This window comes from Scomber scombrus, chromosome 21, assembly GCF_963691925.1.
Source record: "Scomber scombrus chromosome 21, fScoSco1.1, whole genome shotgun sequence".
In the NCBI taxonomy this organism is placed as follows: Eukaryota; Metazoa; Chordata; class Actinopteri; order Scombriformes; family Scombridae; genus Scomber; species Scomber scombrus.
This window is the reverse complement of record NC_084990.1, coordinates 20,381,805-20,403,912: the sequence shown is the minus strand read 5'-3', so window position 1 is coordinate 20,403,912 and position 22,108 is coordinate 20,381,805. Positions and strand designations below refer to the sequence as shown.

The 22,108-nt window shown below is 37.0% G+C and overlaps 3 protein-coding genes across 3 annotated transcripts in view; 1 reads left to right on the top strand and 2 right to left on the bottom strand.

Annotated features, from left to right (window-relative positions):
- acsf2 (acyl-CoA synthetase family member 2) overlaps positions 1-4,827 on the top strand; it is a 32,984-nt gene extending 28,157 nt beyond the window's left edge. The window contains exons 13-16 of the mRNA XM_062442454.1: positions 49-190; positions 679-789; positions 888-956; positions 3,363-4,827. Coding sequence (XP_062298438.1) covers positions 49-190; positions 679-789; positions 888-956; positions 3,363-3,425 — 385 coding nt within the window. The 3' untranslated portion in view covers positions 3,426-4,827. The remainder of the gene's footprint in view (positions 1-48; positions 191-678; positions 790-887; positions 957-3,362) is intronic.
- A 126-nt stretch (positions 4,828-4,953) lies between these two features.
- On the bottom strand, positions 4,954-8,416 carry armc7 (armadillo repeat containing 7). Its single transcript, XM_062442490.1, has 3 exons — positions 8,152-8,416; positions 6,995-7,138; positions 4,954-6,864 (listed from the first exon to the last, which is right to left on the bottom strand). Exons 1-3 carry the CDS (start codon positions 8,228-8,230, stop codon positions 6,518-6,520), a joined length of 570 nt encoding a protein of 189 aa, XP_062298474.1. The 5' UTR covers positions 8,231-8,416; the 3' UTR covers positions 4,954-6,517.
- Positions 8,417-10,824: 2,408 nt separating this feature from the next.
- On the bottom strand, positions 10,825-21,622 carry LOC134003293 (NLR family CARD domain-containing protein 3-like). The gene is made up of 9 exons (XM_062442439.1): positions 21,549-21,622; positions 20,329-20,478; positions 19,701-19,850; positions 17,906-18,135; positions 16,030-17,824; positions 14,748-14,918; positions 12,552-12,725; positions 11,760-11,933; positions 10,825-10,948 (listed from the first exon to the last, which is right to left on the bottom strand). Exons 2-9 carry the CDS (start codon positions 20,457-20,459, stop codon positions 10,933-10,935), a joined length of 2,841 nt encoding a protein of 946 aa, XP_062298423.1. The 5' UTR covers positions 20,460-20,478; positions 21,549-21,622; the 3' UTR covers positions 10,825-10,932.
- Positions 21,623-22,108: the final 486 nt, after the last annotated feature.

Here is a 22,108-nt window from a genome sequence, read left to right as displayed (position 1 = left end):
GATTTCCAGTCCAGTCGCTGATGTTTTAATGTTGCCTGTTTCCTGCAGAGACATTGGCAGCTTGGATGCGTACAGCTACTGCCAAATCGAGGGCAGGATTAAAGACATGATCATCAGAGGAGGAGAGAACATTTACCCGGCTGAGATCGAACAGTTCCTGCACACACACCCCAAAGTGAAGGAAGCACAGGTGAGCTCAAGCAGCAACGGCACACAACCATTTTATACAGATTTTATTGCTGCTAAAAGAAGAATCTGCACACTTATGTCTTTTTCTCTAAAAGTGGTAGAGCTGGGTATCATTTAAGAAATAACCATTACCCTTTAAAGTGATATCGATACCAATAGAGTACTTCATTCAATACTCTGTTGCATAAAATGCTACTGCTCCTCCGCATCCAAATTATCTTTACACAAATACATTTTTAAGTATTCAAATTGTTTAAATATTTATCAAATAACTGTACAAAGCGGTATTATTACCACTGACTATAAGCTGCTGCAGTAGTGGGCCAATCACACATCACATTAAATCAAAGAACGCTGTGAAAAACCATATAAATAGTCATTTTTTTCTAAATTAAGTTACCAAAAGGATCAAATGCAAGTAGCATTTGGCTGTGGAAGTGTCAATACTAGTTGGTTTCAATACTAGTTCCTCTTGTTTCTGTCTCTCAGGTGGTTGGAGTGGATGATTACCGTTTGGGTGAAGAAGTCTGTGCCTGTATCACACTGGTGGACGGACAGGAGTGTACTGAACAGGAAATTAAAGCTTACTGCAAGGAACAGGTGAGACACGATTCAATATTTCATAATAAATAATAAACAGGTGTTATTATATAAATCTGTGATGGTTTTGACCCATGCTCCTGATCTGCTCTTTTCAGATTGCTCACTTCAAGATTCCTCGCTACGTACTTTTTGTAACCAGCTACCCGCTCACTGTTACTGGAAAGGTAATTTCCCAAATCCTGGCCTCTCAGCTGAGCTTATATATGGGTCAGTGACAAATAAGGGTTGGCAAGATTTAAGCAATAAGCAATTCAAAAATATCATAAGAAGCCGTCTTTAAAAGCTGCATCAGGTTTATGTCATTTGAAATGACATTTGCACCATTTTTTACCCAAAGTAAGACTGAATGCTCCTGAAAATGTCAAATGGTGTAACTACAAAAGATAAATATTAAATATTTTTTCCACCTACAATGTATTTAAGTGCACTTATACAAATAATTACTTAAATATAAATGGTTCCTGATTGACATGATCCCCCAGATTAAATGTAATATTTAGAACAATTGTATTCCATTACCTTTATTTAATATAAAAAAGTTATAATGTAAGATCATGCCAAACTAGTTGATATGGTGTTATATTGAGAATTTAGCATTTTTAAGCAAGTTGAATTATTTGGCACAAAGTTTTTATGGTTACACCACTTAGAAATTTTTGCCATAATCCTCTAATATATTCTCTCAAAATGGATTAAAAGCAGAAATTTGATGCTGGGTCCACAAAAAAAATGATGTGTGCAAGTTAATGCGTACACTTTTAAATTTGACTAAACCACATGGACACAAAAACCCGTCATTGACCCATATTCCTACATACAGTATAGATGACATAAACACACTTTTATATTAGTGGGTTAATTAAGATGAGATGAGCTATAATTAACAACTGCTGTAATCTGTGATAAATTAGACAAGGGGCGAATACAAAAACATCGACTCCCCTCTGCTTCTTGTTTCTCTCATGGGACGCCGTTTAAAATAATTTACTGTAGACATGGCGTTGTGTTTGAACAGCCCTGCCCTGCATGCCCCCAGACAGGAGGGAAAGGGAGCTATTAGTTAGTCTGCACGCACACCACGTCCTGTTAGATGAACCCAGGAGGGCCCGGCAGACCTCGTCCCCAAGGCAGCGTATCAGATCGACCAGACTCCTTTATTTCATCGGGATAATCCGCTCAGTGTTTACGGTGCTTTTCCAGAGACTTCTGAGTATCAACACAGGACACAATAAAACAATTAAAACACATCAAATAGTAGCAATAGTCAGCATACTTTCTCAGTCAAGTGTACTGGCATCCAGATTTCAGTTTACATTTGAAAGCCTGCAGATTAGTTTGTTCCCCGTCTAGCTGATTTCAGATAGTGGCACCAAAATACCTCAAGCTGCTCTTGAATGGAGCGTTTTCAGGAGATGTGGATCAATCCCCCCTCTCCACAGTGTCCATTCTCGTGATGAATAGAATTACAGACCAGTGTTATTGCAATTCTGTCTGCAATAATAATTATAATTATAATGACTTTATTTGTAGAGCACCCTTAATACATGAGATGGAGCCCAAAATACTTCACATACAACGAAAGGCACACATGACAGACCACAGAATTTGTGAGTTGAGTCAATGAAATAACCTCAATGAAGGTATTTTATCATTTTGATTAAAAACAATCCTGCAAATCTAATAAGACTTTTTGTTTTGCCATATGAAAATGTGTTGTTTTAGATTAAATAAATAAATAAACCCTACAACCAATCCAAACTGACTTATTAAAGCTACATACAGCTAGTTGGAAGGCTTCGACATCTTGGTAACTGAGTTTTTATACCATATAAATAAGGCAAAAAATCATAATGAAGAAAGGAAAACTAGAAATAACACTAGATAAACTATCCTGCCAAAAGCTATCGTAGATGAGCTAGCCTACTTTTAGACTATCAAAACATAGCATGCAGTACCTCATATTAAGACTCTTCTTTGGAGAGGAGGATGAACCTTAAAAAATCTAAACTATGGCACAGGATACAGGACAAAATAAAGTATTGATTTAGAGGCTATATCCCTTCCTAGCCAATGACGAGCCGGCGCTAGTAACTGAGAGACCCGGCGGAGGTAAATGAGAAGCTGACTATTCATTCATTCATTCATTCGTGACCTGCTGGATTAGCTACTGGTTTAGCTGGTCACTACGCATCATAACCCTAGCCTCGGCTCTTCATCTTCATTTCCCGTCACCATGCCTCTCATTTACCAGCACCGGCTTATCATTGGCCACATCAGTAGCTGGCTTCGACAAGGATATATCATCCACTCCCTGTAGTCTTAATTTTGTCCATTACCCTGCCCCATAGGACGCAAGATACTGAAGGGATAGCTGCCGTGCTACAATCAGCCGACCAATAGCTAAAACTTTAATGATTGAAGAGTTCTTATTGTCCAACTCTGACTGAATACGTTTTAAGTGCTTTAATCTCCTAAAAATAGAATTCAAATGGTCTTCTTCACTACAATTTACAACCTGCAGGAACAACTTTTCACACAGTGTATTGATTTTGTCTTTTTCTTCTTCTCAGATCCAGAAGCACAAACTACGAGAGATCGCTGAAGAGCAGCTGGGACTGAAGAAGGAAAAATGAGGGGCCAACAGCTCATACATTCCATTGAGATAAAAGATAGAGAGGGAGATAGATTAATTAGTGTGTGTTGTATCCCACAAACACCAATTGGGGTTACATACCCAGCCATCAGAACATCTTAAAACCTGTTTTTTAAAATGTATTAAAGGCAGCCCTCGTGCCTTCAGTAAACATGATGGATGGGTATAAAGCTGTCCTGGGCCAAATGATTGTGTATCTTCTTTTAACCAGCTGTTAAAGGATTATAATCATATTCTATATTTCTCTTACTGTCAATGAATCCAATGAAAAGCCCAACAATCCTGTTAATAAGTATCGTCTGTGTAGCCGAAACAACTCCTTTATCACCACAAACACGCACACTGTGGTTCAGTTTGAGTCAGTAACACCCTGACACGCTGTCCCGCTGCAATGAATACACACTAGAGCCCCAAATGTGTATTAATCTGCAGCTGAAAATAGATCCTAACAAATGCGCTATTTGCACCTATTAAAGTAACGTTGACTGGAAACTACAGTGCCCATCTGTTTAAGGAAATTACTGAACTTTTTAAAAACAAAAATAAAACTATGTATTTATAATCAGTTTCTTAAATATCTACATAAATATGAGCTGGTCCCCACACAGGGCTCTCAGACCCCATTCTGGTCCCCGTTCTTTGTACATGGATGACCGAGTTATCCAGATTAAAATGTCGATAATTTTACAAAAAATCCAGATTAATTTTTTTAGTCCTTCTTGGCTGTTTTATAATTAATCTGGAACTGTTGTCATAGCAACAAGTCTTTAAACCCAAATCTGCAAAGGTGACAGTTACGTGGATCCTGATTACGGCCTTTTAGGATCAATAAATGTTCAGATACAGTCATCTAATGAAAGAATTATGACGTAATTATGATTTGTTGTAATTATGTGATTTACTTATACATGTTACTCATGTTACTCATACATGATAATATATACAAGTGTGCACTAGAAGGGAAGTTAAATTTAGTTTTGGATACTCGGAGCAAAAAGACATAAACCTTAAAGGACCAATGGAGCACATTTAGTTTAACTTTTTAACACTAAACTTTGACTGACTGCAGAATTCACTTTGCTGAAAGTCGTTTATGCAATTAAAACTTATTTGTGTAATGAAAGAGAGAGAAACACTGTGGATCATGATGTGTAATAAAATAACAGCAGTACCAATACAGGATCACATTAAAATCATGCTTTTTGTCTTGATTTTGATTGTTCATAACACACCTACCTCATTTAACAGCAATCACATCATGAGCACCAAATGAGAATTGACAGCATTATTTTAGTCTTGCATGTTAGCCTGAATTAGCCAAGCCACATTTGAAGAACAGTCTTTTCATTAGATTTGTTGACATAAAGAAAAAATATTCATCCCATAAAAGTTTCTTCACAGGCTGCTGAACCACTGCATTCAGACATGCAGCATATTAAAGATCAGTGCAGAGCTTTTTTATGTAATTGCTGAATCACAGTTCCCCATTGTTCTTCTTTTTTCATCAAGCAGAAGCTATAAAAATCTTTTTATATATCAACTTGGAAATAAACTTCATACCACATTATTAAAACCAGGCGTGGGTGTTTCTCTTTTTACGGGAAGAATTGAGGTATTTTTATTGATCTCGGCGGCAGGTGTACGCCTCCTAAGCCCTTGGAATGTCTTTGTGGTGTTGAACAGCAGCGAGTATCACAGACACACACCCAAAGCTGTGAAGAATTTCCTCTCGAGTCTGACCCGAGTACATGTGCAGCCTACCTGACGCTGGGCTAGCGGATCGGATGTCGTCTTCTGTCTAGACCTGAAGGACTCGGCCCAGAAATAGCTCTTAGGAGCCCAGAAGAAAACAAACAGCACTCCTGGCTCTTAAGAAGGAACCTCAAGGTTTATTTAACATTTTTTATTTGACATATTTTGGGTTTGGATTGAATGTCTCAGGACATGGTATTCTTCTGTCGAGTGCCAAGTGCAAGAGGCAACCAGTTAGCTCTAACCTGCTCCTGAGTCTGAGGAAATCACTTCAAACCCAAAGGAATGTGCATTTTTGGGGTGAGGATAGGTAGCGCGTCTCTTTTTTCACAAGTATGACTTAGTGAGAAATGTGGCCAATTCTCTCTTTACACTTTTTAAGCCGTGTTTTGGAAATAAACTAAATTAAATTGTCTTCCTGGTGTTTCTGTGCTTTAAGCAATCAGCTGTACTCACTAATTAACTCATGGTCTGTGTTGCCAATAGAAGCACTTCAACAAAAAACGTCCAGCTCCCTCGTGTGGTAAAAAGAGAGCACAACCCCAAAAATGTAAGCATTTTCTATGACATGTACACTTGTGGAAAGAACAAAAGAACATATTGACAGGCTGAATCTATTTTTAAAGGGAATAAAGATGCACAAAAAGACTCAAGATGTCACTGATGAACAAAGAAGACAGGTTGTGATCAGATTACTTTCATAGCTGTTACTGTATTGTTATTGGTACTTTTAACACTTGTTTCAGTCTTTTCCATGTGTTGTAACACAAGGAGGGATCTTGTTCTTGTGTTCTGCCATTCCAAATCTTAAATAATACATTTCATGGTGAATGTATATGGTAAATTAAGAGATATCTTAAAGCTAATAGTGTGTTTTCATCTTTATGGCAGGAGTTTAAAGAAAATATTTTCCTTCTTCAACATAAAAAACTTCTGTGCACAAAGTCAGTTCTATAAAAAATGATTTTCCCAGTTTGGTGTGCAAGAACTTGACTGGCCTGCATAGTGCTCTGACCTCAACCCCATCTAACACCAACGAGCCGGTGCTCCTTATCACCCAACATGAGTGTTGGACCTCTCTGATGCTCTTGTGGCTTAATGGCAGCAAATCCCTGCAGCCAGCCTCCAAAGTCTGATGAAAAGTGTAAAAACAGTAAGAGAGGAGCAGATTAATGCCCATGATTTTGTTATGAATTGGACCGTCCACATATTTTTGTCCACACAATTTAAGCTGCTTCTGTACTCTCACAGAGAGCAAACCTAGCCACTATCCACTGTAAAAAATCAGCCTCATATAAACATTACAGTAGCTGTAACGTGTTAGTCTTTGGGCAGCGGGATGCCGACCGCTGTCTGCTGTTGTCCCTGCATCTGCTGCTCCGCTCGGGCCACCTGCTCCTCGCTGCAGCAGTCCTGCAGAAACACAGCGGCCAGGTTACGCAGGCGGGGGCTCTCTGACAGGGAGAAGCGCAGCATGCACTGCAGTATGGCCGGGTCAGTGATCTCAGAGCGCGATGACGGCGTCCTGAGGTTCATGAGCGTAGTGATGGCTGACAGGATCGTCTCTTCCCGACGGCTTGACAAACGGTTAGTGACCAAGGCGATCCCACCACTCTGCAGGATGATGTCTCTGCATTCAGGGTCCATACTGAGGTTACACAGCCCCCCTGAGAAGAGAGCACATACAAGAAACCTCAGTGATACTCTGATAGTTTGGTTATGTAAAAACAGTAGAGAGAGAAATACAGTGTAGTGTAGTTAAAGGGAGATTTGTGATGATATATATGAGGTGCTCACCCATCCCAAACTCCACAAAGTTCTCATTCTCCTCAGTGAGCATGTCCAAGAAAAGGTCGGCCACCTGCAGCTCCCTCAGATACTCCATGTTCTTTGGGTCGTACGCAAAATTGGCCAGGTTAGCGAGCACTTGCTCCTTTGCCTCTGATGTAATGAAATTATATAATGTTATGTGAGTAACTTTAAAAAAAAAAAAAAAAAAAACAGGTTTTACCTTTAAATTCAGAAAATACCTTTGTCACAGTTCTTATATATCCATATTTAAAAGGGATTCACTTTAATATTGGAATTAATATTTGGTATATTAGTATATTATTTGGTATATTATTGATAAGGATATTTGCACTCAACTGCATCCTTCTTTATATTTAAGACTGTAAAAGTGTGAAGGTTATATTGTCATGTCAAAATAAGTATAGAAAAATAAATTGTGGAACAAAAGTGAAGGTTTATGTTTAGATAAGATAATACAAAATATAGAGACTACATTGTGCAATATGTATTCTTTACATTTTTCCAGGGAAACTAAAGAAAAATGAAACACTAAAACTAAGTCACTGCTATACACTCTGTTCTGGAGGTAAAAAACAAATAAAATAAAAGGTATTTCTTAGGATGATATTTGTCTTTTTTGACAACATAAATTAACACAAATTAGTTATGTTCACACATGACTGAACTTTAAAACGTCTAAACGAGTGTTTCTAGACTATTTACCTTTATTTAATTTTACTTTATTTTTCTCTATTTTTTTGTGTTGTAATTTTGTTTTTCTTTATGCATTAAAGTGTTTACTGAATCTGTGCAATAACAGGATACATTTTAATTCCCTGAAACCTACAACAACAACAAAAAATCTTGTGTGCATGAGTTACACTTTTGAAATTAACAATATTAATACATTTTATTCTAAGGAACATTAAAAAGGGGAATCCATTATAAACGTATATTATACACATAGTTGAAAAATGTGTTATTCGGCTTATTTAAAAACTGAAGAGAAACAGCAGTCTGTAATCCAAACAAAACAAAAATGGACATCTTTGGTTGCAAGTGATCAACCCCTTTCACAATGTTCTGATATTTTATAGACCAAAAGACTTATCACTCAATCTAGAATAAACAATATCGAATAAAACAGATTAAACTTTACTGACCGTCACTGTCTGTGTCCTGAAATTCAGTCACCAGAGTCTGTAAGTATTCAAACCGGTCAGACGAAGATTTCTTCCACATGTTTCACCTTTACTGGGACTTAAAGATGTTTATTTAATAGTCTCTCTCAGCAGAAAAACTCCCAAAAAACATCAAAACAAACGTAAACATTCATTTAAAGCGAGCTCATGTTTAGGTGCGTCCCTGTAATGAGTCCGATGGAGCTACAACTTCCGAAAAGACTTGTTCCGCTTTAGAAACCAAATAAATAACGTTATAAAACATCTTGTAGTATTGAATTAAAATTGTATCGAGTTTAATAATTCAAAACAGTAATATATCGTCAATATGTGTGTTAACTTAGGTGATTATCAGCTTTTTTCAAATGGGAAACGGAAGTGAATTATACGTGCATATTAAAAAGGAAACACACCCCACCAAAATAAAAGAAACCCAATTAAAAAATATATTAAATGGTGTCTATCCATCCAGTGTCTTGTTAAGACAGAGATTTGGAATAGAAACCAGTAGTTGTGCGTTTTGTGATGATAATGAAACTACTGATCGTTTATTTTTACAGTGTATGTATTCTGAAGCTCGACGGCTGGATGTTCATGAATGATTTTTCCCAAAGATTCCTGAAAACTTCTCCCAAATGGATATTATTTATGGACTCCTCATGGACAATTGCACAGACAATCTTTCTGGCCAACAACATCCTAATACTTGGAAAATTCTTTACACAAATCCACATATATGAAGGTGAAACTGAGGTTAAGTGTGTTTCATAATGAGTTTCTCTCTTATATTAAAGCCTTAAAACTCATGAAAAATAGAACTGCAGTGGATCTATTTAGCATTATAGAAGAATATGTAACTTTATTAACTTTATTTTATTTAATGTTATTTCATTAATGTTACTGAAATGTCTCTTAGGCTATCAAAATATAAATGTTCAAGTGCCTTGTTTAAATGTTGGAGAATAAAACTAACACATAAATGTACAAACAAATGAGAAGCTTCAAAACCAGAACGAGATTTCACCAATGGGGCAAGTTTTTTGGAAGGATAAAATAATATAAACGGCAAAATATGGATATGTCCTTTTACACTTCCAATTCTGTGTTTTGAACAAGATCAGAGAAATGTATTTTAAAATATTGCATAACATTTACCCATGTAAGACAATGATTTCTAAATATATTGACATTGACGTTACCTTTTAATATCCAGGAATTCACATTACACTACCACTGACAATCCCATACATGGTGCAGTCATATACTATGTTTTCACCAATGTTGTTTATTCTCTCATTAAATGTGTCTGTATTTGTGTTTTATATCTGTAATGTGCTGTTATTTATGCTGCTGCCTGTCATGGCTAGCTCCTCCTTAAAAAGACATTATTTTTCTCAACAGGACTCTCCTGGCTTAAATAAATAAATGTTGAAATATTTTGGGAAAACGTTATGTTAAACTTTTTTTTTAGTTATTTTAATTGTATTAAAAGAAAAAGAGCAGATGATTTGATTTCCTCTCTACTCCCCCTGTTCCAGTTTCTTCTGTAATTCTGACATAAAGTGTGTTTCTGGAGTTTACTTTCCCCTTTCGAATACTTTTCAAAAATTGGCGCCACTGCAGCAGTTGAAATCAAAAGATGAAATGACATATTTTTAGTATTGAGCTCGTCATTTTATTATCAGCATTTTTTTTTTTAAATCATCACAAGTACAACTAAATGGGTTTGTTTTTTTTGCCTTCAAAAACAGACAGACGAAATGAACAGTAACATGTTCAGCAGCTGTAATCTCTTCTGCAATAATAAAAAATGACAAACTAAAAGGCATCAGACTCATTAATGCACTTACTGTAATAATACAAATTCTTACACCATGAACTGAGATTAAACAAGCTGTGAAGAGAAAGTTTAGACCTGGGTAAATCCAGCAGCTGGTATGCATTCAAAACACCTCAATAGTCAAAAGAAATACACTGAAAATCCAGAGAAAAATGGAGAACACAAAAGCAATCAGAGTTTCCAGAGAAGATTTTAAAAAACAAACACAATCCAACTCTGTTAGCATACGTAGAAAACACAGAACCAGACTGCTAGTTTTATTGTTCAGCTTATTTCTACAACTCTCCCACTTATCTACAGACTTTTTTATCAGTTATAGCTCCACGATTTTCATACAGGCTAGTAGCAGCTCTCTCTCTCTCTCGTGCTAACATGAAGTGAGATCACAGACTGCATCGACACATGCTCACAAGATCAAACTCTATATTACAGCAGTAATAACAAAAAACAGAAAGAATGACTCAACAAGAATAAAAATTAAAATATGAATAATAGCAGAAAAACAATGAAAATCAAAATAACAGTATGGAAATAAACAAATATGGAAACACACAGAAGATATTTAAAGGTGCAGTGTGAAGAATTTAGTGGCATCTAGTACAACTGACTTAAAATATAATATTCACAAATATGTTTTAGTTAGCGTGTAATCACCTGACAATAAGAATTGATGTGTTTTGGTTTTTGGTTGTTTTGGTGGACTTCAGACTTTGTGTCTGACAGTGGAGCTGTTCTCAGATCAGTTCAGACTGCAGCACTGAGAGTAATATCCACTTCTTCTGATTCCTCTGTCAGTCACTGCTGGATGAAGTAACATGGTCCAGTCACAGCCTCTCTACACACAAGCTGCTGCTTCAACCTCTCTGGATCATCAGGATACAGCTGATCCTCTCTCAACATACTCCTGGATGTTCACTCTCTTACTAAGATGACCACCATCTGATGAGAGAAGAAGAAACAACAGAGATCATAAATCGTTGTTTAGTGAGATTCACTTCATCAGCTGTCCGTCAGTGATTCAGCACATCCAGTATAAAGAAAAGCAGGAAAAGACCAGAAGTGGAACAGCTGTGCAGTGTAGCCAACTTCCTTTCAGCTCTCATGTTAATAAGTGAACACACTGAGCTCCAAGCTCACAGACCTGCAGAGACTTTGGTATCAAGTCTGTTTACTCTGCAGATTTCACTGAAGTACACAGAGGAAACAAACTGCTGAGAGTCATGAACACTTCATTACTGCAGAAACACTTTACTGACCATTCACTGTTGTTACATGGGACCTGCTGTTAAATTTAAAGCCAAAGTCTATGTGTGTTAATGAAGATCTAATCTGTTTGCAAATATCATCTGACAAACATGAAAGCTGTCACTGAAAATATTTCAATGAAACAAAATCAGTGACGGACAGATATAAAGATGTGATTCCACATGGTTACTAAACGTAATGAAGGTACTGAAATCAGAGCCAGTGATTTGCAGGCTGCAGTCAGACTGATCTTACAGCTCTGACAAAGATGAACTGATCAATTGTTTAGTGTTGAAGTGAAAAAACAAAAAATATCAGATCAGATTTGATGGTACAACAGTTGGATGAATGAGAACCACCATTCTCTTCTCACAGCTTCACAGAGGAAAGCAGCACTGAGAAGGTTGGATGTTCACCAGGAAATACTGAATATTTGCTTTGATATTAACTGTGTTTAATACAAAACTGCTGAAACCAATCTAACCAAATCCAACTCTGTACTGACCGCAGAATCTCCAGTCGACAATCTGGACTCTCCTTAAGATCAGACAGCAGCTTCACATCTGAATCCTTTAGGTTGTTTCCACTCAGATCCAGCTCTCTCAGATGGGAGGGGTTGAACTTCAGAGCTGAGGCCAGAGAAGCACAGCTAGTCTTTGTCAACCCGCAGAGTCTCAATCTGAATAAAGAATAAATGATGTCACTTTAGAGGACAAAGTTCATGCTTGAAATCATTCAATGTTTCATAATCTGCTCAGAGCTGAAGAAGGTTTAAATGTAGATGTTTAGAAAATGAAAACTCCAGACATCTGAACCCAACATGATGCAGGTTAAAAACTGTCAAATACAAACAGTAAAAAAGGAGCATTTTTAGCATTACATTAACCATGAAGAACAATCATCAATCAATCAATCAATCTTTATTTGTATAGCGCCAAATCACAACAAAGTCATCTCAGGGCACTTTACACATTGAGCAGGTTCTAAACCGTACTCTTCAGGTTTTAATGTCCAAATAGATGCTCAATTTGTATCAATATAAAGTCTATGTAGCCACAGATGTTTTAATGTTATTGAAATTGATTGAAAGAAATATATGAATGTTTGAATGTATGTTTTAAAAACTATGGTTCAAAAATGAATAATTAAATTGTATTTCAATATTTGGAAATAAACATTTGAATGTCTACATCTGAAGGGGATTTTACCTCATAAACATAATCCTGATCCTAATAAGTGTCACCACAATTTTCCACATCATATTAATCTCAGAACAGAATAAAAAATGTTGTCTGACCCCAGAATCTCCAGTCTGCAGTGTGGACACTTCAGAAAATCACACAGTAGCTTCATTACTGAATTCTGCAGGTAATTGCAGCTCAGATCCAGTTCTCTCAGATGGGAGATGTTGGACTTCAGAGCCGAGACCACTGAAGCACAGCTGGTCTCTGACAAACTGCACCAACTCAATCTGAATAAAGAATAAATCATGTAGATAAAAATCCATTATAATCCATCAGATCTGTTCAGGTATTAAATGCATAACTCAACATTATTATGTCCTTCAAATCAAATCAATTAGTTTTTCCCTAAAATGAGCTGATTGACTTTGTCATTGTGTTATTTTGGATCATCATGTCAGCTTTCTACAAACATCATCCAAATGTCACCACAACATTCAGACCCCTATTCATTTCAACACAGATCAATAAAATGCTGCTGACCTCCATCAAGACTGCAATAAGGATCAAATTAGACATGTTGGATTAAAAAGCTTGTGCATTCATTTGAATTGTCTTCTTCCTGTAAATGGTAACAATTCATGTGTAATTTCATATAAAAATGCTACAAAACTTAAAATACAAAACAATGAATATTTCCCTCCAACTGAAACACTTATTTCCAACCACAGATTTACTTTCATCACACGGCTGACTGACTGTGATCAGCACCAAACACCAGACTGTCACACCGCTTCTCTTTAAATTGGTGGTGCAGCTACACAAAGTGACATCATTTTTTGACAGGAAGCATCATGCAAATGTTTAAGTGTCATTTGTGGCAAACTCAGACTAGACTACAGATACAAACTGTATTGGTGAATATGAAAAGTTCCTGCAAATAGTGTGTTCTCAGTGTGTATCATTCGTTCATTTGATATTCATTTGAGAATCCAAAGTTTTAAAAATTGCTCTTAATTTCATTATTTGTTTATGAATGTGATACAAAAATGTAATTTACGCTTAGTTTTTCGGACTTTTGATCTTAGGCTCAAGTCAAAAAAAGAAATTTGTTTTTGATATTTAATTTTTCCAATTTCCGTGGCTTATTGACTTCTTCTTCAGATGTGTGAAGGACTGTAGGAGATCAGAATGGGGACCAAAAGCAAACCAAAAGCAGCTGCAATTTTATAAGTCATTTTATCAAGATTTAATATTTTTTCATGCGAGAAAGCAACTATGTAGATTCCTAATGTGTGGTCAGGATAAACTTTAAAATGTAACATTATTTATAACTAAACAGAATAACTGTGTTCATGACTGTAAACCCAGCAACTACAAAGTTTTTCTTGCTCTTAAAGTTTTTTTTACAACTGAAGAACAATTGTGAGAATAACTGGTGAACAATTTTGGCAACAAGCAGCTGTAACATAAACTGAACACATTTTAATAGTTTGTAAGTTTTATAGTGTGCATGTATGTAAAGGAAGGATGTATGATATGTCAGTGGCTGATATTTTATTACCTGAGAAATGAGAAAATGTAACTGCAGTTATTGTTTTGCTGAAGGGATTTCAGCTGATAATTACGTCCCATACTGAATAGCCTTTTTACAGTGACTGTGGACTAGTGACATCATTCTGAACCCAGTTGTAAACTGGGATTTTTTAAGGTCAGATCTTCTGTTTGTACTGGAGCAGTGTGGGAGTAACAAAGCAGACATGGTTTTAGAGTAGATGATAGTAATCTGTACAGTCTTTCCTCTCTTGCCTTTCTCTCCTCTGCTCTCTGTGTTGCTGCCTGTTTGCACAAGGCCAGAGTAACTTACACACAAAAATAACCTGCGTTGTTTTAACATTAATAATATTGGTTATCATATTTGTATAAGTCACAACAAACAGATAATTATCCGTTTTTGTGACTTATACAAATATGATAACCAATATTATTAAAGTGTCTTCTCAATATTTAATATAAAAGACAGTATTCCTGAAAATGCAATGAAAAAACGCAGTTCCCATTTCTTTCTCTGATTTGACTTTCACACATGTACTAAAAAATGATGAACATTAAATTGTCCAATCATTTCAAGTTTTCAGACCCTTTCAGTTGTAATTTAAATTCATAGTGAAACCAACTGTTCAGGCATTTTGGACATTTTATTGAGTTGTGAAAAACAAATGAATCAAATTGAATCTGAAACTTATTTTATGAATTTAAATAACTGAGTACATACATGATGTACAAAAGGAAAACACAGACAATGAACTGACCTCAGAGTCTCCAGTCTACAGTTTGGACTCTCCAGTCCAGCAGACAGCTTCACTGCAGAATCCTTCAGGTTGTTGTAGCTCAGCTCCAGGTGTGTGAGATGGGAGGGGTTGGACTTCAGAGCTGAGGCCACAACTTCGCAGTGAGTCTCTGAGAGTCCACATCTCTGAAGCCTGTTATTACAAATTATATAATATTTAAATATGATAAATATCAAAACACTTTAATCATGAATATAGACATTATACATTTGTATTGAGGGGAGGTCAGAAGCTCCATATATTGCATATACAGCAAACACTTTAAAATGCTGACTATTAAAACTTTTTCAACATTAATCCCAAAGTCCTGAAGTTCTTTTGCTGGATTTGTATTAAAACTAGAAGGTGAAGGATAAACTGTAAAATGTAACATTATTTATTACTAAACAGAATAACTGTGTTCATGAGTGTAAACACAGAAACTACAAAGTTTTTCTTGCTCTCAAAGTTTTTGTTACAACTGAAGAACAATTGTGAGAATAACTGTACAATTTTGGCAACAAGCAGCTGTAACACAAACTGAACACATTTTAATAGTTTGTAAGTATGATATGTCAGTGGCTGATATTTTATTGTTTTGCTGAAGGAATTTCAGCTGATAATTACGTCTGATAATGCAGATTCTTTTTACAGTGACTGTGGACTAGTGACATCATTCTGAACCCAGTTGTGAACTGGGATTTTTTATGGTTGGGTCTTCTGTTTGTACTGGAGCAGACTGAGAGTAACAAAGCAGATATGGTTTTAGAATAGATGATAGTAGTCTGTACAGTCTTTCCTCTCTAGCCTTTCTCTCCTCTGCTCTCTGTGTTGCTGCCTGTTTGCACAAGGCCAGAGTAACTTACAAACAAAAATAAACAACATTGTTTTAACATTAATATTACTGGTTATTGTGTTGATATTAGCCACAACAAACAGATAATTCTCATTTTTTGTCATCAGCCCTGAAATTCCACATGGTATCATCTGTAATTAAAAGTGATACATTGTACATTAACATTACACTTAAATATGAAAAATTAAATATTGATATGATTGATGTAATATTGGCTTTGATACTTTCCTTATGTTTCCTTATGACTCTCAAGATTGTAAAAACTCCATTAAAATAGATAGGCTCTTCAGAGTTGGGTACAGAGGCAACAGGAAGTTACTAAAACTTTTTGGACTGAGCACTTAAACATGAGAAATGTGTATGTGTTCTACAGTGATTGATTTATAATGCTGATACAACTGGACTTACATGGCCTTTCTGCAGTTCCTCACAGCTGGGATCAGTCTCAGTCGTCCCTGGTCTGATGTGTTGTAGTTCTCCAGGTCCAACTCATCCAGAACTTCCTCTGACATCTGCAGCATGTAGGCCAGAGCTGAGCACTGGATGTCAGAGAGTTTCTTCTTTGATTTGTTCTCTGACTTCGGAAAGTCTTGGATCTCCTGATGTACTGAGCGGTCGTTTATCTCCATCAGGCAGTGGAAGATGTTGATGCTTCTGTCAGGGGAGATGTGCTCAGTGTTCATCTCCTTCAAGTTTTTGATGGCTTCCTGAATTATTTCTGGACTGTTCTCTGTCTGACCCAGCAGGCCTCCTAAGCGACTCTGGTTGGACTCCAGAGAGAGGCCATGAAGGAAGCGAACAAACAGGTCCAGGTGGCCATTTTCACTTTTGAGAGATTTTTTCATGGATGCAAACAGGAAGACATCCAAAATCTTCCCTAAAAAATACTCTTCTTGGAGAAAGTCCTCCAGTACCTTTGTGTTGCTGCTGGTGAAGCAGTGGTAGATGTAGACTGCAGCCAGAAACTCCTGAACACTCAGATGAACAAAGCTGACGACTGTTTTCTGGAATATCACACTCTCTCTTTTGAAGATCTCTGTACAAAATCCTGAGTACACTGAGCCCTCTCTGATATCAAGACCACACCGCTCGAGGTCTTCTTGGTAGAATATGATGTTTCCTTTCACCAGTTGTTCAAACGCCAGCCTCCCCAGCTTCAGAAGAACTTCCCTGTCAGCCTCCGTCAGCTCCTGTGGACTCATCTCATGTCCCTCATCATACTTGTGCTTCTTCCTCTTTGTCTGAACCAGCAGGAAGTGTGAGTACATGGCAGTCAGGGTCTTGGGCAGCTCTCCTCTCTGGTCTGTAGTCAGCATGTTCTCCAGAACTGTAGCAGTGATCCAGCAGAAGACCGGGATGTGACACATGATGTGGAGGCTCCTGGATGTCTTGATGTGTGAGATGATTCTCTTGGACATCTCTTCATCGCTGAATCTCTTCCTGAAGTACTCCTCCTTCTGGGCATCAGTGAAGCCTCGTACTTCTGTTACTCTGTCAACACATTTAGGAGGGATCTGATTGGCTGCTGCAGGTCGGGTAGTTATCCAGATGAGAGCTGAGGGAAGCAGATTCCCCTTGAAGAGGTTTGTCAGCAGCACATCGACTGATGAATTCTGTGTGATATCAGACACAACTTCATCGTTCATGAAATCCAGTGAAAGTCTGCTTTCATCCAGACCGTCAAAGATGAACAAAACTTTACAGACAGCGAGCGTCTCTGCTGTGAGCTTCTGTAATGTTGGATGGAAAACATGGATCAGCGTGAGCAGACTGTGCTGCTCATCTTTGATCAAGTTCAGTGCCCTGAACAAAAGAGGAATCACTAGAATGATATCTTGGTTTTCCAAACCCTCGGCCCAGTCCAGAGTGAACTTCTTCACTGTGAAGGTTTTTCCAACACCAGCAACGCCATTTGTCAGAACGACTCTGATGGGTTTCTGTTGGTCAGGTGAGACTTTAAAGATGTCCTGACACTTTATTGGAGTGTCATGGACGGTCTCCATCTTCAAAGCTCTCTCAAGCTGCTTCACCTCATGTTGGGTATTAACGTCTTCACTCTGTCCCTCTGTGATGAAGAGCGCAGTGTAGATCTTGTTGAGGATGGTTTCACTTCCTGCTTCTTCAGTTCCTTCGGTCACACATTCACATATCCACTTCAGACTGATCTTATGTACATATAAAACCTCCAGTAGAGCAACGATCACTAAAAAAGAGAAAAATGTGAGATTAAACAAAGATATCTTAAAATCATCTATTATTACCAATACAAAACAATCAATCTTACTTTGTACAGTGATGGTCTGACTGTCTGACTGCAGTCCAGGTCTTGTTCTCAATACTTCTCCACACTGGGGACAGGAGAAGTCTCCTGACAAAGCAGACTGGTCCCAGTATGAGGTGATGCACTGTCTGCAGAACCAGTGTCTACAGCTGGTAGGGACTGGATCCTTCGGGAGGACCTGACACAAATAACAGCAGGACAGCTGCTCCACCATAGAAACACCCTCCCTCTTCCTCATCCTCTTTCTGTAAAGACATTTCTTTATCATTGGAATGGTTTGTTGATTGTGGTTCAGCAATATCAGACAGTCACAGAGAACAGTAAAAGTGTAGCTCTTTTGGAGCGTCCTGGTGGTTGATTGGTTAGAGCAATCAACCACCAGCATGGTCCCTGGTTTGAGTCCGGCTTGGGACCAATGCTCCAGGTCATTCCCCTCTCTGCCAGTTACTCTCTGAATAAAGGCATAAAAACCCCCAAATTAAAAAAAAAAGTGTAGCTATTTTTCTGGAAATGGTTATTCATTGTAATGAAATGATGCGGCCTTCATAAACACATATTCAAGTTTTGTAAACTGACATAAAATGATTAATTTATCTCTGCTGAAAACAAACCTTAACTGTGTTTCTTCTCTGGTTGTCTTACTATATACCTTTAGTGATGTGTCTGTGGTTTGCTTTTAACACAAAGTCAACTCTTCCTGCAGCTGTTTCACAGTAAAAGCCTTCCATTAAAGGGAGCTGATTATTTCCTTTATAGTTTACAGCCCCTTTAAGCAGCTTAGCTCGTTTTTTTTTGTTTGAACTGAAATTAGAAGCGCTCATACATTTTTGGGACACCAGCAGTTCAAGACACAATGTACTATTATAGTACTTGGTTTACTTTTTTTATGTAACGAGTAACCTAATGCGTTAGGTCCGCAATTTAAGTAACTCTGTTGTTTAGTTACATTTTCAAAAAGGTAATCGGTTATAATTTTTAACCAAGTATTCCTGTACCTTTTGCCACAAAAAAAGGAAATGTGACACAAATTCGGCAGCTTGGTGAGTAAGATGGGGCAGCATTCACTTGGTGGAAATATTCACAATATTTTGGATTTGTAGGAGGAAATAAGGGCAAGAAAATTAAAGTAACATGCAAGTTGTGCCTGGGGTTGGTCATTATTAAAGGTATTCACTAATACAACATGCGCTAGGAATCACAAAGGGGTTTTCATTTTCAGTAACGCAAAAGTACTCTAACAATTTACTTTTCACAGTTTTGAATAGTTGCACATCTAAAGAAGTAGGGATGAACAGTAAATCATTTTTTTTAATGGCCTACTGCAATTTTCAAATCTCAGGAGGTGCAATATTTACTAAAAGTGAAATGTATTTCAAAATAACATTTAAAATTAAATATTGTCATGCTTCAAAGATGTTCTGGCCTACACTTCATATTCTAAGACTTTGTTTGATACAGATCCCTAAAAAATCACATCATAATCATTTTAATGTGTGAAGAGAGAATAATGAAATTATCTTTCTCACAAATCATTTCACTGTGGCAAAACCTTTTTTTTGTTTTGTTTTTTCGAAATAAGTCCTATCTTGACAGGTAAATTCTGACATGGAGGTTCTGAGGTTGCTGTAGAAATACTATTTGTAATGTCTATAATAACCTATAATAATAGTAACATACATTATACGTCTATTATAATAGTTCTGCATCATGAATAGAAATATTTAAACAGAGCAGTTTGTCTTCATCCTCACTGAATCATCTTCCACCAGGTCAGTTTACAGTAGATACAGTCTCTTACTTTGTGTCTGAGGGTCCAGGTTCATTACTAAACTCTGGAGGAAGACCCCTGGACCAGTCGCTCTTCATAGACACACAGCTGGGTACTGGAGACGCTGCTCTGTTCCCCTCTTCCTCCACACGAACACTCATCTTGTGGACTACAGTCAGTCTGAAAGGTAAACCAGTAACAATAAACTTGAGATTAGAAAGCAACATTCAAGAGAAACAAGTCTGTTCAAGAGTTACAGCACTGGGGTAAATATGTATTGAATGCTTCAACATTTTTTTTCAGTAAATATATTTCCAATGAGGATATTCACATGACATTTTCACCAGACTTTGGTATTAACTCAAAAAAGCCACACATATAAAGACATAAAAACATTAAAGTCCATAAATAAAGTTATGTGTAATAAAGTGGAATGAAACAGGAAAAAAGTATTTAACATGCAAACTAAAATTTATTTAAAACTTTTGGCCCATTCTTTAAACAGATTGTCTTTAAATCTAGAAGATTACGGGGGGCCCTCTTGTGAACTCTGATCTCTAGTTCCTTCCACAAATGTTGCCCCATGAGTCCTTACTGGAAGATTCAGAAGTTCTGAAATACATCTGTAACCAGTGCACTGGTAGATACAGTCTCTTACTTTGTGTCTGAGGGTCCAGGTTCATTACTAAACTCTGGAGGAAGACCCCTGGACCAGTCACTCTTCATAGACACACAGCTGGGAGCTGGAGACGCTGCTCTGTCCTCCTCTTTCTCCACATGAACACTCATCTTGTGGACTACAGTCAGTCTGAAAGGTAAACCAGTAACACTGAACGTGAGGTTAGAGAGCAAGATTGAAGAGAAACAAGTCTGTTCAAGAGTCAGAGCAACAACAGTTGTGACAGCAGTGTTTTCTTTCTTCTCTTCATATTCACAGAATTTATTCTGACTCTTCTCCCCTCTACAGTAAGAATGTTTTACAGTTTTTTTTAAATCGTTTATAACTGGGCCTAATTTAACACATCAACCTAACTAAACACTATTCCTGTGTTTTCACTCGTTCTCATTCAGAAAGCACTGGCATTCAATATCATTAACTCAAGTCATAAAGGTAACTGGTTGAACACTATTAGTTCAAAGGTCAAATATTATCAGCTCTTATAAATCTTTATCATGTGTGTCTTTTATTCCAACAAGGAATCAACAAGTGTTCAGATGGAAATAAAACAGTATCGATCTATGTCTGAGATATATGACCAACGCTCAACACTGAACCTGAATGTCTTGTGTGTCGACACACAGGTGAAACTATACTGCTATTACTGCTCTTTTGTCAGTGTTTGTATTTAGCTTAGTTTGTAGCCTAACACGTATTAAAATTTGGCAAATGCCTGTAAACTTCGCTACTTGCTGAAACAGTTCCACCTCTCAAAGATCAGCAGAGGGAGGACAGAAGAGAGGAGGACATTGACCTATGTCTGTGTTCTTCATTCTTTCTAAACTTCACTCAGTATTCTAATGTCAGCAATATTATTTATTGTACGGACATTTTTTATTTTCTCCAAGTGAGATATTACTGAATTTATACAGACTTTGCTAATTTAAACATTACTGTCGCTGCTGTAAGAAGCAATATGTTGTCATATTTAAAATATAAATCTTTGCTAATCTTATTCTGATTAGACTAGACTGTATACTAATTATATTCTAATCCCACATTTTTAGCAAAAAAAAGATCCAATAAGAGTATTGATCAATTTCTTTCTTGTGGTGTTTCGTTCATTCTATCGATTCAGCGAACAAAGCAACATAACACATAAAAACTGTTATCTGATCATTTTAACATCCACACACAATGAAAACTGTTGCTCACATTACCTTTACATGCTGAATATAATCTGCATCAAGCTCATGAGTGAAAGTGAAGTAAATCAGCTGCTCCTGCCTCACAAGTCTCCATTCTGTTATTCGACTAAATCTGATCACAGAAAAGCATCATGAACTGTGGAACAAATGTCAATCATTAACAGACAGTTTAAATCTTTATCAGGAGTCTAATGTGTGATATAAAAAGTGCTGAGCTGACATATTGGATCTCTTGATATGTGTCAGTGTAAGCCTGCTTGACCAGTGTTTTGTGAATAGTATTTTTTATGGCAAACTGTAATGATAATAGTCCAAAATTGTGTGTAAATTGTTGGTGTTTAGCTTCTTTTTTTTTTGTTAGGGGAGGACCCCCAATCCTTAACTGTGTTTCTTCTCCAGTTGTTTTACTAAACATTTAGTGATGTGCCTGTCGTTTGCTATTAATACAAACTCGACAGTGCAGCTCTTCACAGTGAAAGTCTTCCATCAAAGAGAGCTGATTATGTCCTTTACTGTTTACAGACCCTTTGGACAGCTTATCTTCGGTTAGTTAGATTTGAACTGAGACTTGA